This window comes from Neoarius graeffei, chromosome 19, assembly GCF_027579695.1.
Source record: "Neoarius graeffei isolate fNeoGra1 chromosome 19, fNeoGra1.pri, whole genome shotgun sequence".
Taxonomy (NCBI): domain Eukaryota; kingdom Metazoa; phylum Chordata; class Actinopteri; order Siluriformes; family Ariidae; genus Neoarius; species Neoarius graeffei.
This window is the reverse complement of record NC_083587.1, coordinates 41,807,680-41,825,310: the sequence shown is the minus strand read 5'-3', so window position 1 is coordinate 41,825,310 and position 17,631 is coordinate 41,807,680. Positions and strand designations below refer to the sequence as shown.

The 17,631-nt window shown below is 40.3% G+C and overlaps 1 protein-coding gene across 5 annotated transcripts in view; it reads right to left on the bottom strand.

Moving 5' to 3' along the window:
* mak (male germ cell-associated kinase) overlaps positions 1–17,631 on the bottom strand; it is a 64,497-nt gene that overhangs the window by 20,624 nt on the left and 26,242 nt on the right. For 4 of the 5 annotated variants that reach the window (XM_060900900.1, XM_060900899.1, XM_060900901.1 and 1 more), the window contains 4 exons: positions 15,328–15,382; positions 15,051–15,172; positions 7,355–7,437; positions 3,824–3,956 (listed from right to left, as the gene is read on the bottom strand). In XM_060900900.1, the coding sequence (XP_060756883.1) occupies positions 3,824–3,956; positions 7,355–7,437; positions 15,051–15,172; positions 15,328–15,382 (393 nt within the window). Of the gene's footprint in view, positions 1–3,823; positions 3,957–7,354; positions 7,438–7,937; positions 8,018–15,050; positions 15,173–15,327; positions 15,383–17,631 lie in introns of all 5 variants that reach the window. The other variant, XM_060900902.1, reaches the window with a different exon arrangement.

Genomic DNA, 17,631 nt, shown 5'->3' with positions numbered 1-17,631 from the left:
CTGTTTGTTTAGCGACAGAATGATGTAACTGTCAGTGCATGGTCAAGGTAAACCTGTAGATGGCAGTAATGCAACACTGGACGCCAGCTGCCATAAAACCCAAAAGAAGAAGGAAAAGAAGAAGAAACAGGTAAACCAGCACATGCGCACACCGGACTTCCTCTGTCTGCTTGACTGTGCAAAGCGAGCAATTTCATGCATATTATTTGCTAGGGAATCTCATCTCATCTCATTATCTCTAGCCACTTTATCCTGTTCTACAGGGTCGCAGGCAAGCTGGAGCCTATCCCAGCTGACTATGGGCAAAAGGCGGGGTACACCCTGGACAAGTCGCCAGGTCATCACAGGGCTGACACATAGACACAGACAACCATTCACACTCACATTCACACCTACGGTCAATTTAGAGTCACCAGTTAACCTAACCTGCATGTCTTTGGACTGTGGGGGAAACCGGAGCACCCGGAGGAAACCCACGCGGACACGGAGAGAACATGCAAACTCCACACAGAAAGGCCCTCGCCGGCCACGGGGCTCGAACCCAGACCTTCTTGCTATGAGGCGACAGCGCTAACCACTACACCACCGTGCCGTGCTAGGGAATCTCATCTCATCTCATCTCATCTCATTATCTCTAGCCGCTTTATCCTGTTCTACAGGGTCGCAGGCAAGCTGGAGCCTATCCCAGCTGACTACGGGCGAAAGGCGGGGTACACCCTGGACAAGTCGCCAGGTCATCACAGGGCTGACGCATAGACACAGACAACCATTCACACTCACATTCACACCTACGGTCAATTTAGAGTCACCAGTTAACCTAACCTGCATGTCTTTGGACTGTGGGGGAAACTGGAGCACCCGGAGGAAACCCACGCAGACACGGGGAGAACATGCAAACTCCGCACAGAAAGGCCCTCGCCGGCCACGGGGCTCGAACCCAGACCTTCTTGCTGTGAGGCGACAGCGCTAACCACTACACCACCGTGCCGTGCTAGGGAATCTCCTCAAACTAAATAACTTCCCAGCCACAGAATAGCCTGTTTTTTTTTTTTTGTGTGTGTGTGTGTGTGTGTGTGTGTGGGGGGGGGGGGGGGGGGGGTGTTGAGATATTCCAGAAAAAAACATAAATGACAATGACCAAATTTCAGAGGGAACTAAATTTCACCAATTACATGAAATGGAAAGGCTGTATAGCTTTAAGCTTCTTTCATCACAACCTGGGCAAAAGCTGAACTTGCCCCTTATTCTGTGTTTGAGATTTGTTGAAAATTTTCTCCTATAAAACACGATTGTAACTGCACTAGCACTACCTCTATGACATCAGTGCAGCACACAACCACTATTTCTCACAGGAATAATGAGTATACAGCATCAAACAACAAATTAGCAAATGAATCATAAATAATCAGCACATCATAAATATTTCAATATAAATAGCATATTCCATGTAGTTTTCTGTGGAGATTTCCTTTAATCTTAAGACTATTATTATGTCTAAAATTAAAACAAATGTCCAACTTGCAACTGTATTAGGTCTTGTGCATCTATGACATCATCAGTCATTAAATATTTCATCTCTGAAATTGTGTTGATTTTTATTAAATCATGTTTACACTAACCAGCTTAAACTGCAGAAATAAATGTTTTATGTATTCTTAAAAAGAGAGTCCCAAGTTCTACCTTCCCTTTATCCATTAAAAAATAATTAAAATATTTATGTGTGTAACTCACATAAAAGTACTTTAGAGTACAATGGTGTTAATATGTTAACAGTTCTGACATACAAGACTGCCAGATTGCGGTTGCGGTTTTGTTTAGTCTTGGACTGTTTCATTTAGCCTTAGTACTGCAGCTATGAAATCTGGACATATGTACCGTATGCATCTTTATGGCCTGCTGCTCATGCTACAACACAGGGCAGCTGCACATACTCTGAGAAATGTGTTAACTGTCCTCTTCTACATATAGAGAGCGTGCACGTGACGTCACGAGGTCACGTGATATTTGTTTATCCCCCATTTTGGATGGCAAGGTCACGCATAGAACTTAGACAAACCCGTTCTAATTATCAAGTGTGTGGGAGTAGATCTTTCGAGAATGGTTATATCTTGTTCAGCATTTGATTGTACCAATAGACAGGGCCAAAAGGAGGGCCTGTCATTTTATAGATTCCCCGCAGATGAGGAGAGACGCGCAAAATGGGTGTCCGCTGTGCGAAGAGCAAACTGGAACCCCAGTTCTACCAGCCGAATTTGTAGTGAACACTTCATATCAGGTAGGTGTAATCTTCTAATTCAATACTCCTAGTACATCTATTAAGTTGATTTTTGGATTGAATGATAACTGTATACTTAGAAACTAGCTGGAGCCTATCCCAGCTGACTACAGGCGAAAGGCAGGGTACACCCTGGACAAGTCGCCAGGTCATCACAGGGCTGACACATAGACACAGACAACCATTCACACTCACATTCGCACCTATGGTCAATTTAGAGTCACCAGTTAACCTAACCTGCATGTCTTTGGACTGTGGGGGAAACCGGAGCACCCGGAGGAAACCCACGCGGACACAGGGAGAACATGCAAACTCCGCACAGAAAGGCCCTCGCCGGCCACAGGGCTCGAACCCGGACCTTCTTGCTGTGAGGCGACAGCGCTAACCACTACACCACCGTGCCGCCCCATAGTAGGGATGGCGAAAACTAAAAAAAATCTTGACCGACCACCGAGCCTCATTAGCCGGTTAAAGTCAGTTAACCTATGAGTTTAAACAGGGATGCAAACGGCGGATGCCGCCTTTTTCACGGCTGAATCACGCAGATCCGATTTTTTTTTTAGGGGGGGCGTTGGAGTGTCTGAATAATTTCATCAGAGTAAATTCTGTATTAAAATTACTAAATAAGCAGCATAGGAAGTATTAGTATGAGAAGAAAACAGTAAATCAGAAAGCTGTGCACATTTGCGCAGCTTCCGCGCAAACGTGCGCAGCTTTCTGATTTACTGTTTTTCAGACAAAAACATACATATTTACAACCCTGTCATTATCTGGAACTGAGTTTAGATTTTGAACATTCTTAAGATAAAACGTCCTGCATAGTCTCTTTATGATAAACGTCTTAATGCCACTTACCCATGAGGTTATCAAGTAGACATTCTTCTTCGGGACCTTCCAGAGGTATAGTTGGGATACCCATCCCGCAACAAAATATTTATAAGCTTCCAGGCTCTTGTAAGCTTTGAGGGCTTTGCCAGTGTAACACGATTCACGATTAACGAGAAAATTGTAAATGTCGTGGTAGGCCAGATCAGGCAAATCGCCGGCACCACAGCTCCGAATTTCCCTGAACAAGGATTGCGGCAAGTTGTATGGATCTGCAATCCCCAACCTGGAATACTTTTCCACGTAACGCTGCCTCACGTCACCTTCAAGATGCTGAACAAACTTAGACAAGTAATCGCGCGATTTAGATGGGGTATTTTCCGAATTTTCTTGGGGATTACTCCCTGAATCCATTACACTCGCGCAAGGTAAACAATCCTGAAGCCGTCCAATATGGCGGAGTAGGCGGAGTAAACACGGACGGGTCACGTGACTGCACGTCCTCTATACAAGAACATTAGTATCATCCCGGTTGACAGGGGGGAGAGAGGAAAGCCATCACTGCAACCCAAACGGCAAGGTCAATTATGCTCGCTTGGACTCTTGGTGAATGGATGGCTGTGAACTTACAACCACTAACCTCAAGTAAATAAACCTTTTCATGTGTAATTACTGATTTGCCACATTTATGTCTCCATGAAAAGAAAGTGAAGGCTCTCTCACCATCTTGTGGACACATAGTCTGTATAGGGAGGGCGAGAACGGATCTCTCTGGCCAAACCAAAGTCTGCTATTTTCACCAGTTCAGGACCCATACATAGCAGATTCTCTGGCTTTATATCCCGATGAAAAAATCCTGAATCAGCAAGGCAATTCACAAAGAAAAATTATCAGTAGTCATGACATGGTAGTGTATGGTTGTATTTCAATAAATAGAATTCCAAAGACACAGTAATACAGTGTAGGGAAACTTGGCACATGATACTCAGGAACATCAGAGAACAAACACAGGGACTGTTTCTCCATAAAAGCACTAATGGCAAACAATATCTCGAAAATACCTGACTAAAGTAACAGATATGAACTGAATAAAAATCAGCCACTAGAGTGTAGGCCACATTGCAGAACTCAAAACTGTGAATAAAAGCATTAAAAAACATGTTTTTGTTAGGTAAACCTGCTCCACCAATGGTTCAAAGACACTCTCCAAATTTTATTTCCAATAAGAAAATTGCATTTCAGAATTTTATGAAGGACATTACATTTTAGAATTATTGGCAGGGTACAATTACTTGATAAAATTGATAGAATTTCAATACATAGTAGCTGTACTGTTCTGTCCATGCTCCAGTTTCCTCCCACAGTCAAAAGACATGCAGATTAGGTCAAATGGTTACTCTAAGAGGCTGTCCACACGGCAACGGATTCAGGTGAATCTGATAAAATTGTTTATCGTTTCGGCCTGGTGTCCACACGGCACCGGTGTTTTGGGTGCCCCAAAACAAGAACGGGTTCCAGAGTGGAAAAATCTGGCAACGGCGCCGTTGCGAAGTCGTCTGGATGAGTAGAACGGATTTGTTTACGATGATGTCACAACCACATGACTAGAACAAGCAGCACTCTCGCTGTTTGGTATGAACCACTGCATTGCATTCACTTTTGTATACAGCTTTTCTTTTAAATAAACAAGTAACTGAACCATTTCTTGAATTTCTTTTTTTTATTGGATAAGACTGCTTTTCAAAATGTTCACACACAATAAGAAAATTAAGTTATATAAAACTATGCACACTAATAAAACTAATTTGTACACACAGAAGGCACGATTTCCTCGCGTAGTCACAGCCATCTTCTTCTTGTTGTTGTGTGTTTGTTCCTGACAGTGCTTCACGCTGGGTAGAAGAAGGGGTTTATGCGCATGCGTCCTACTTCTATTGTTCTGGTGTCTCCGATGGGACCGTCTTACAGCACACGTAGAGGTGTGGCATGTGTATTGCATCGTTTTCAGCAAGCATTGCGTTGCCATATGTACCTGATATTTTACTGATCCGTTGCCCATGTGGACGCGATATTTTTTTAAATAAAATCTCGTTGCCGTTGTCGTGTGGATGTAGCCTAAATCACCCATAGGTGTGAATGTGAGTTGTTTGCCTCTGTGTTAGCCCTATGACAGATTGGCAACTTGTTCAGGGTGTACATTGGCTCTCGCCCAAAGTCAGCTGGGCTCCAATAGATAAGTGGTACAGGCAATGGATGGCTGTTCTGTCCATTCCAGAATGATTAAGATTCAAATTTTATTCGATTGCTGTTTGGGACTTATATAGAAGGCTATTTGTATTATGTAATAGTATTAATATAAAATGCTTTGAATCAGTAGACAGGTTTAAAAATTTGACATGGTAATTGGAGCACTATGTAGCACCCAGATAAGCTGTGAAAGTAAAAAAAAAAATACACACACACACACAAAAAAATATATTATATATATATATATATATATATATATATATATATATATATATATATATACACACATACATACACACACACACACACACACACACAGTGGTGCTTGAAAGTTTGAACTCTTTAGAATTTTCTATATTTCTGCATAAATATGACCTAAAACATCATAAGATTTTCACACAAGTCCTAAAAGTAGATAAAGAGAACCCAGTTAAACAAATAAGATAAAAATATTATACTTGGTCATTTATTTATTGAGGAAAATGATCCAATACTACATATCTGTGAGTAGCAAAAGTACGAGAACCTCTAGGATTAGCAGTTAATTTGAAGGCGAAATTAGAGTCAGGTGTTTTCAATCAATGGGATGACAATCAAGTGTGAGTGGGCACCCTGTTTTATTTAAAGAACAGGGATCTATCAAAGTCTGATCTTCACAACACATGTTTGTGGAAGTGTATCATGGCATGAACAAAGGAGATTTCTGAGGACCTCAGAAAAAGCGTTGTTGATGCTCATCAGGCTGGAAAAGGTTACAAAACCATCTCTAAAGAGTTTGGACTCCACCAATGCACAGTCAGACAGATTGTGTACAAATGGAGGAAATTCAAGACCATTGTTACCCTCCCCAGGAGTGGTTGACCAACAAAGCTCACTCCAAGAGCAAGGCGTGTAATAGTCAGTGAGGTCACAAAAGACCCCAGGGTAACTTCTAAGCAACTGAAGGCCTCTCTCACATTGGCTAATGTTAATGGTCATGAGTCCACCATCAGGAGAACATTGAACAACAATGGTGTGCATGGCAGGGTTGCAAGGAGAAAGCCTCTGCTCTCCTAAAAGAACACTGCTCGTCTGCAGTTTGCTAAAGATCACGTGGACAAGCCAGAAGGCTATTGGAAAAATGTTTTGTGGACGGATGAGACCAAAATAGAACTTTTTGGTTTAAATGAGAAGTGTTATGTTTGGAGAAAGGAAAACACTGCATTCCAGCAAAAGAACCTCATCCCATCTGTGAAACATGGTGGTGGTAGTATCATGGTTTGGGCCTGTTTTGCTGCATCTGGGCCAGGACGGCTTGCTATCATTGATGGAACAATGAATTCTGAATTATACCAGCGAATTCTAAAAGAAAATGCCAGGACCTCTGTCCAGGAACTGAATCTCAAGAGAAGGTGGGTCATGCAGCAAGACAACGGCCCTAAGCACACAAGTCGTTCTACTAAAGAATGCTTAAAGAAGAATAAAGTTAATGTTTTGGAATGGCCAAGTCAAAGTCCTGACCTTAACCCATCGAAATGTTGTGGAAGGACCTGAAGTGAGCAGTTCATGTGAGGAAACCCACCAACATCCCAGAGTTGAAGCTGTTCTGTATGGAGGAATGGGCTAAAATTCCTCCAAGCCGGACTGATCAACAGTTACTGGAAACATTTAGTTGCAGTTATTGCTGCACAAGGGGGTCACACCAGATACTGACAGCAAAGGTTCACATACTTTTGCCACTCACAGATATGTAATGTTGGATCATTTTCCTCAGTAAATAAATGACCAAGTATAATATTTTCGTCTCATTTGTTCAACTGGGTTCTCTTTATCTACTTTTAGGACTTGTGTGAAAATCTGATGATCTTTTAGGTCATATTTATGTAGAAATATAGAAAATTCTAAAGGGTTCAAAAACTTTCAAGCACCACTGTGTGTGTGTATATATATATATATATATATATATATATATATATATATATATATATATATATAAAAAGAGTCAACCAAAGTATAATTCAATCTTACCATGCTTGTGCACAAATGCCAAACCAGAGAGCACTTGAAACATGATGTTCCTTATTTCATTTTCAGTGAACATCTTATTTTCTCTGATGGCACAGCATTTCATGTATATAAGAAAGAAGAAAAGAGAAAAAGATATATAGAATAGAGGAATAAAGAGAACCCCAAAAAACATCTCACCCATAGGTTGTGCGAGACTTTGTGTTTAAAATGAATTTGATTTTTTTCCCCATACATATCAATTTGGTCCAGGGTGTACCCTGCCTTTCGCCCATAGTCAGCTGGGATAGGCTCCAGCTTGCCTGCGACCCTGTAGAACAGGATAAAGCGGCTAGAGATAATAAGATGAGATGAGATGAGATGGGAGACATATGAATTTGCACTTTGGTGTTAAATGCCAGTGCTTCAGTTTTAAATGTGTGCCTTAGCTACGTCTGAGCCACTCGCACATCCTTTCACTGAAGAGATAAAGAGAAATTCTGAGCATTCATGGGTATTTGTCAAACCCATGAATGGCTGCCCAGCTTTCACACAGCTGTTTTCCTTTATTAAACATGAATATCACAGTCCTGAGACTTTAACCTACCATGCTTATGAATAAATGATAGCCCCTGCAATATCTGAAAGGTTATGTTCCTGATGACTGACTCAGGGAACAACTTGTTTCTAGAGACAAGAAAATTAACATAAAAATGTCAAATGACTCCAGGATTAATTCTAGGAGAAATCTTCACTGAGTTTACAGAGTATCAAAATATATAGTCAAACATTTAATTTCATAAGGTTGAATAATCACTATTCCAAACCCCATTTCCAGAAAAGTTGGGATATTTTCCAAAATGCAATAGAAACAAAATTCTGTGATTTGTTAATTCACGTGAACCTTAAAAGGTTCTGACTGCAAAATTGAATTCTTGGCAAAAATGTTCCATTTCTATTGCTGTTGGAGTTTCGAGATGCTTCACGCTGATTTGAAGTTGATTTGAGTTGAAACTGAGGAGTTGCACGACTGCACATACTGTGTATCCTGTGTGTGAATGCTTTACTGAGATAAAATTCATCCCGCATTTTACAATTCTGGAGACTGTCTAAGCAAGTGAGCAACAATGTCATATGAACACCAAGGGGTGCGTTTGACCTACTTTTAACAAAAACAAATCGGCATGGGCAAACAGGGCGGACTCTGCTCTCCTGCCAGCTAAAAGCCACTGGAAAAGAAAAGAAAAATATGAAAGCGAATCAGCTAGAAAGCATGCCAGAATAGCGATGGAAAGCAAAAGGTTGTCGTGAAGGGACAGATCGACTGCTAGAATCAACTGAAAGATGAAACAGGTGTGAAATCTGATGAAGTTGCAGTGCTGGCCTTGGATTGGTGAGTCTGAGTATGGAGTTATATACCTCATGTTTTGATCTTACAGAGAAAAAACAATAACAAAAGCAGTAACAGAGAAAAGATATATTCGTCTTTTGTTTCACGGAACTATTCACGAATGTCAACCACAAATTACATACCTGCGACTTAATACTCTCCAAAGTCGATGCAGAGTCACAATGTTTTCCGCGTGTCGCCATCTTGGTGTGATCCAGTTCCATAATTATGCTATTTAATTCAAGCTCCTTGCATTTGGCTGTTTCGGTGGGGCCATACTGTTTGTAGCCAGTATCTTTAACTGACAAAAGTACAAAGAAAATATTTTCAATAGTTTTACTGACCAAATTAACTGGATTTTGAAAATATAACTAAGTTAGAATTTGATGCCTGCAACACACGCATAAAAAGTTGGGACAGAGGCATTATTTCCATTGTGTTACATCACCTTTCTTTTTAATAACACTTTTTAATTGTATGGGAACTGAGGATACTAATTGTTGCAATTTGGCAATTCAAATTTTGGTCATTCTTGCATGATGTAAGACTTCAGCTGTTCATCAGTCTGTGGTCGTCATTGTCTGATTCTCCTCTTCATGATGATGTGCCATACATTCTCAATAGGAGACAGATCTGGACTGACAGCAGGCCAGTCGAGCATACGCACTCTGTGTCTATGAAGCCATGCTGTTGTAGCCCATAGAAAATTAGGCCTGGCATTGTTCTGCTATAATAAGCATGGACTTCCTGGGAAGAGACGTCACTCTGATGGCAACGTGTCTCTCAAAAATCCCTATATATATATATATATATATGCGTCTGTATCAATGATACCTTCACACACATGCAATTCACTCATGCTGTGGGCACTGATGCACCCCTATGCTCATGCTGGCTTTTGCACCTTTCTCTGATAAACTGGATGGTCATATTTGCCTTTGGCATGGATAACTTGACATCTGGTTTTCCTGAAAACAAGCTGAAACATGGATCCATCTGACCATAGCACACGTTTCCACTGTCTTTTGGTTCATCTAAGATGTGTTCTGGCCCAGAGAAATCAGCAGCGTTTCTGCATATAATTGATGAATTGCATAATATAGTTTCAGGTTGCATTTCTACAGTGGGGCAAAAAAGTATTTAGTCAGTCACCAATTGTGCAAGTTCTCCCACTTAAAAAGATGAGAGAGGCCTGTAATTTTCATCATAGGTATACCTCAACTATGAGAGACAAAATGAGAAAAAAAAATCCAGAAAATCACATTGTCTGATTTTTAAAGAATTTATTTGCAAATTATGGTGGAAAATAAGTATTTGGTCAATAACAAAAGTTCATCTCAATACTTTGTTATATACCCTTTGTTGGCAATGACAGAGGTCAAACATTTTCTGTAAGTCTTCACAAGGTTTTCACACATTGTTGCTGGTATTTTGGCCCATTCCTCCATGCAGATCTCCTCTAGAGCAGTGATGTTTTGGGGCTGTTGCTGGGCAACACGGACTTTCAACTCCCTCCAAAGGTTTTCTATGGGGTTGAGATCTGGAGACTGGCTAGGCCACTCCAGGACCTTGAAATGCTTCTTACGAAGCCACTCTTTCGTTGCCCGGGCGGTGTGTTTGGGATCACTGTCATGCTGAAAGACCCAGCCACGTTTCATCTTCAATGCCCTTGCTGATGGAAGGAGGTTTTCACTCAAAATCTCATGATACATGGCCCCATTCATTCTTTCCTTTACACGGATCAGTCGTCCTGGTCCCTTTGCAGAAAAACAGCCCCAAAGCATGATGTTTCCACCCCCATGCTTCATAGTAGGTATGGTGTTCTTTGGATGCAACTCAACATTCTTTCTCCTCCAAACACGACAAGTTGAGTTTTTACCAAAAAGTTCTATTTTGGTTTCATCTGACCATATGACATTCTCCCAATCCTCTTCTGGATCATCCAAATGCTCTCTAGCAAACTTCAGACGGGCCTGGACATGTACTGGCTTAAGCAGTACACGTCTGGCACTGCAGGATTTGAGTCTCTGGCGGCGTAGTGTGTTACTGATGGTAGCCTTTGTTACTTTGGTCCCAGCTCTCTGCAGGTCATTCACTAGGTCCCCCTGTGTGGTTCTGGGATTTTTGCTCACCGTTCTTGTGATCATTTTGACCCCACGGGGTGAGATCTTGCGTGGAGCCCCAGATCGAGGGAGATTATCAGTGGTCTTGTATGTCTTCCATTTTCTAATACTTGCTCCCACAGTTGATTTCTTCACACCAAGCTGCTTACCTATTGCAGATTCAGTCTTCCCAGCCTGGTGCAGGTCTACAATTTTGTTTCTGGTGTCCTTTGACAGTTCTTTGGTCTTGACCATAGTGGAGTTTGGAGTGTGACTGTTTGAGGTTGTGGACAGGTGTCTTTTATACTGATAACGAGTTCAAACAGGTGCCATTAATACAGGTAACGAGTGGAGGACAGAGGAGCCTCTTAAAGAAGTTGTTACAGGTCTGTGAGAGCCAGAAATCTTATTTGTTTGTAGGTGACCAAATACTTATTTTACAGAGGAATTTACCAATTAATTCATTAAAAATCCTATGTGATTTCCTGGATTCTTTCCCCCATTCTGTCTCTCATAGTTGAAGTGTACCTATGATGAAAATTACAGGCCTCTCTCATCTTTTTAAGTGGGAGAACTTGCACAATTGGTGGCTGACTAAATACTTTTTTGCCCCACTGTAGATGCAACTTCGGACTGTGTTAAGTGACAATGGTTTTCCGAAGTGCTCCCAAGCCCATGTGGCTATATTTGTCACAGTAGCATGATGGTTTCTCAGACAGTGCCGCCTGAGGGCTCGAAGGTCCATGCACATTCAACCTTGCCATTTATACACTGAGGTGTCTCCGAATTCCCTGAATCTTTTTGCAATATTATGTATGGTAGGTTTTGAAAGAACTAAATTCTCTTGCATTGAGAAACGTTCTTTTTAAACTGACTATCAATTCTCTCATGAATTTTGCCACAAGGGGGTGAGCCCCGACCCATCCTTACTTGCAAAGACTGAGCTTTTGGTGCATGCTCCTTTTATACCCAATCATGATACCCTCATCAGTTACCAATTAACCTGCTTATTATGGAATATTCCAAAATGGTGTTACTTGATTACCCGAAACTTTTCAGGCTTATTTTCCCTTTGTCCCAACTTTTTTTTAGTGTGCCACACACATCAAATTCTAACTTCAGTTATATTTACAAAATACAACCAAGCTGGTCAGTAAAACTACTGAAAATATTTTCTTTGTACTTTTGTCAGTTAAATAAAGGTTCACATTAATTAACAAATCACATATTTGTTTTTAGTAATTTTTGGAATATATCCCAACTTTTCTCAAAATGAGGTTAGTAAATTAGCAATGGTTTATGGTTTTATATAAAAATGAAGAAACAAATCAGAAATTATGACTGATTTGTCTGTTAATTTCGTGGAATGTGAAGGTGAAAAGGTTGTGTACATGATACCTACATATGCTTTTCATAACAACTGATATAAACCAAAAAGACAGACATTTATGAAAGACTTAAAGGTAGACGGCCTTTCAGATTTTAAGTGTAGGTCATAAAAAGAATTTTCCATGACACCCAATTATTTTTGTTAAGTGGACCAAAAGCTACTGAATTCGAATTGCAGACTTCCAATTTTATAAGGTTGTTTTTCCTAATAGAACAATTAATGAATTTAGGGCTATGTGGCCCTAAATTCTCCGCTATTTTTTCCTGCTTCAACATGACCCAATTCAAGATACTACGTCATGTGTCACTGAGTGGGCTTTCCCCATTCGCGCAAGGCATTGTGGGACACTAATTTGAAACAGGAGAGAAAAATAGAGGATGTGAGTGTGCAAATGAAACGTAAAGACTGACTACAGTAACAGAAAGTGAGAAGAAGAGAAAAGAAGAAAAGGAAACACAGGACCAAACTAATAAATATAAGTGGTCAGCGAACACCAGTGTGATCAGCTGTTCATTCAGCGACGGAATGATGTAACTGTCAGTGCACAGTCAAGGTAAACCTGTAGATGGCAGTCATGCAACACTGTGGATGCCAGCTGCTGTAAAACCCAAAAGAAGACGAAGAAGAAGGTCTAATAAAATATTTCAAAAAGGTAAACCTGCGCATGCGCACAAAGACTTCCTCTGTCTGCTTGACTGCGTGAAGCGAGCGATTTCATGCACATTATTTACTAGGGAATCCCCTCAAATTAAATAACTTCCAGGCACAGAATGGTCTGATATTTTGTCAGATATTATAGAAATACACATGTATCAAAATGACCAAATTGCAGAGGGAACTAAATTTCACCGATTTTATGAAATTGAAAGGCCGTCTAGCTTTAAAGATGCTGACTGCAAAGTCATCTGAAATTTTCAAAAAAAATTTTTATTGTGCATGGCATTTTCTTGTGTCTCGCAAGAACAATATCATTTGGATGAGATGTGATCATTTTAATGTGCCTAGGGTCACTTTTCTCCATTTTGGGATTGTTTTCCTACCTCTTGAGGTAAACAGTATGGCCCTACAGAAATAGCCAAACGCAAGGAGCTTTTTTTTTTTTTTTGAATGCAAGGCGCTTTAACTAATTAGCAAAACTATAGAACTGCGTCACACCAAGATGGCGATGCACAGAAAACAGTGTGCTGCTTAAAAATTTATATTATACCAGCAGATCGTGTTACATCCAAAAGCTGAAAAATGCAGGCGTCACAATTTCCCCACAAATGTATTTATTTATTCTGCCCACTGTGCTCTCTATGTGTGTGTGTGTGTGTGTGTGTGTGTGTGTGTGTGTGTGCGCTCGCCACCACATGTTCATTGCTTCAGGTTGGGTTAAATGCAAAGGAAGAATTTTGCTGTGCTAGAGTGTAGATGTCACAAAAATAAATGCTACATCTTAAGTTACCCACAAATGTATTTATTCCATTTGAAAAGTGTATGGGAAAACAGCTACTGGATTTGGGATCCTGAACAATTTAGTATTTGGGACTTTTAAATATACTGGAGATGCTAAAGGCAGTCTACCTACCTATAGTACTACCTATTTCAAGGCAGGTTTTGTGCATGCGGAATGTTATGGGAAATTCCAGATAAAGAAAAATACCATATGACGACAGGTAAGCTCAAACATGGACTTGTAATTGTAATCATCAGTAATCGTAGTAATAGTGTAAAGCCTCCTCTACATTATCAGTACATAAACATGCTACTAGTCTCGCAAAGCATTAGGTCTAATAAAATATATCGCGCTCTAAAGTCCACATCCAGATATACACCCTAATGTTGCACAGAGCTTTCATACTAACCCGATATAAAATATTCTCCACACATATGGGAATGCTTTGCCGTCATCCAGTCTTCCCATTTAACTGCAGCTCGCCATTTTTCTCATCTTTCTGGGTTTGCCGGGTAGCGGTGAAAAGTTAAAGCAGGCTTATCTCCACGTCTGTTATTACATCCAAAAGCACTACAGCTCTCTGGCATTGTTCTTTTAGATGTAACTTCTACAAGTTTATCTGTAGATGTACCGAATTGGGCTTACAATCACTCATGTACACTTGTGACGGTCATTGTAAAACACAAAGCTTGGCTGGATAAACAAATCCACAGTTACAATGACGTCACGTGAAAGGCCCTTTTAACTCCATATTCACTATCGTGGAATCAAGCTCATGCATTCTAAGGCTAAGATAGCTAAGCATTAGCTAAAATGATTTAGTTATCTGTCCAGAAAAATGACATGTCATCTAATCTTACTCTATCTTGTAGTTGTACTCACTAGGCAGGCTTTTCTTTTCCGCTGGCTTTTAGCTCGCGTAAGAGCGGAGTCCACCATGTTTGCCCACGCCAACTTGTTTTGGTTAAAAGTAGATCAAACACACCCCATGGTGATCACATGATATTGCTGCTCACTTGCTTCGGCAATTTTCAGAACTGTAAAACTTGGGACACATTTTATCTCGGCAAAACAGTGACGCACAGGGTACATGGTATGTGCAGAATCGCAACATCTTGAAACTCCAACAGCTATAGTCATAAAACATTTTGCCCAGAAGTCAACTTTGCAGTCAGCACCTTTAACGCAATGATTGTAAGCTGTCATTTAGATGTTTTTTTTAAATAAATAAGCCTTTATAAATGTTGTAGTTGTGTCAGTTTTCATGAAGGTCTTATGTCAAATTGCCCTATGAACACTACCTACTTTTGTAAATTTTTACAAAAATGTCTGCCTTATGTGCCATGCAGAGTCAAACGAGTCTTAGGTCAGTCTGTAAAATCTACAGAACTGCTTCATACCTGTCCTTCATCAGCTGGTAGAGATTCTCTTTCATGTACTCAAAGACAAAGTACAATTGGTCATTTTCCCTGATTACTTCCTTTAGTTTCACCACGTTGGCATGATTCAGTTTCTTTAGTGACTGAAACACACCAATATTCATTGAAATGTTTCACTGAATGCAATTGCGATGGCATCATAGTAATAGGAATCAGAATAAATATTATTTCAGTAGATAATGGTAGTGAATTGATTGAGCTCAAGAGTCCACTTTCATGATCTAGTTGCAGTTCGCACCTTCACTTCTCTCAGGTTCATACACTCCTCCCAGGAGTAGAACTTTCTCTTCATTCTGTGAAAGAGAAAGAATGGAGAAGCTCAATTTCCATGGCTTAATTAGCAACAACAGACCACATGTTATTGTTAAACTTCCCTGTATGGAAGCACCCTATATCAGTACATAAATTAAATGTGCCAGTTCTTTCACCATTTGTATGGACTAAGCTATAATAGATGATCAAAACAGTCATTTTATCTTCAGCAAAAATTAACATTCTATGTTCATTCCAGGTTCAGCAAAAGTTAACACTAAAGTGCATCCTCTACTAATTGCAATACAGGTGTATTGCAACAGTATTCATCCCCTTTGGTGTTTGTCCTATTTTGTAGTATTACAAACTGGAATTAAAATAGATTGCTGGGGGGGTTAGCACCATTTGATTTACACAACATGCCTACCACTTTAAAGGTGCAAATTGCCTTTTTTTTTTTAAATTGTGTTGAAATAGGCTATCGTTTTGGGGTTTTTTTCTGAGGTGTAAAAATGACAACTTTCCATTTTGTTAAAACGATGGCTGCTCATCATTAATTAGAAGAAGAAGAAGAAGAAGAAGAAGAAGAAGAAGAAGAAGAAGAAGAAGCCTTTATTTGTCACACGCACACTCAAGCATACAGTGAAATTCATCCTCTGCATTTAACCCATCTGAAGCAGTGAACACAGCACACACACCCAAAGCAGTGGGCAGCCATACTACAGCGCCTGGGGAGCAGTTTGGGGTTAGGTGCCTTGCTCAAGGGCACTTCAGCCCAAGGCTGCCCCATGTTAACCTAACCGCATGTCTTTGAACTGTGGAGGAAACCGGAGCACCCGGAGGAAACCGATACAGACACAGGGAGAACATGCAAACTCCACACAGAAAGGCCCCCGTCAGCCACTGGGCTCGAACCCAGAACCTTCTTGCTGTGAGGCGACAGTGCTAACCACTACACCACCGTGCCGCCCAAAATTAAATTATATATACACCCAATAGCGGAGCTGGTTTTCGTGACAGCACTCTGTCCTTATGCATTAGGAAAGTGTGCCCACTTGATGTTCATTTTAATAGGGCTGAGTTTTACAGTATTTTCCTACACGGGAGACGTAGGCTGCCAGACCTGCTGGTTAAGCACACTTGGCGCTGGAGAATTAAATGTTTGTTCATTGCAAAGTCTGGCAACATCTTGCTAATTATTTACATCAGTTATGAATTGTTTCCACTTGAAAAAAAAGCACTTCTAATTTCGAAGGCATTTTTTGTATTGGTGTCACAGTCACTAATCCATTCGAAATAGGCCTACATTTTCTTATCGGTTAACGGTTATTAGTATAAATACAGAGGTAATTATAGGAAATTGCGCGTGTTGATTGGTTGAGAAATTCAGACTATTTCTCGATAGTCACCTCAAGCAACTCAGCAAAATGGCAGATAATCACTTAATCACTGTAAGTGAGGAAGAATTACAAATTATGAAAGTGCTGTTCCTAAAAGTACTAAAGATGCCACAAAGTTTAGTTAAAAAGTATTCAAAGGTAAGGTGGTATTTTATTTTCTCCATTTCAAAACAAAGTATTTTATGTGACTCAGCATGTATACCGTAAGTGACAACCCTGCGTGCATGCTGCAAGTCTGCATGCGCTGTTATTACATGCCGCTTTTGAAGTTTGAAATAAATTAATTTTTTAATGTTTTTTTTTAAATAATCACCTGTGTATTTATGTTAAAAACAATTATCCACCTCAAACTCAGTGAATATTGGTGAATAATAACCTCAACTTCATCTTGGTTATTATTTACCAATATTCACATCACCTTTAGTGAATAACTGAAATAGTTGATTAAGGAGTGTTGACTATTGATGACGAAAAAATCCAAAATGGACATCCCTAGCCTGTAGCAGTGATATCAGTGTAACACATTCTTGCTAGAATTTTACCTAGCAAACACAGTAAAGAGAAGCGATACAAACAGTCAAGTGCACCAGTTGTTTTTCAGAGAAGGCCATGTTTATTTCAGCAAGACAATGCCAAACCGCATTCTGCATGTACTACAACCGCATGGCGCCATAGTAAGAGAGTCCAGGTGCCTGCCTGCAGTCCAGACCTGTATCCTTTTGAAAGCATTTGGCGCATTATGAAACGAAAAACATGACAAAGGAGACTCTGAACTGTTGAGCAGCTGAAATCCTAGATCAGACAAGAATGAGACATTTCACTTTCGAAACTACAGCACCTGGTCTACTCAGTTCCCAAACATTTACAGTGTGTTGTTAAAAGAAGAGGTG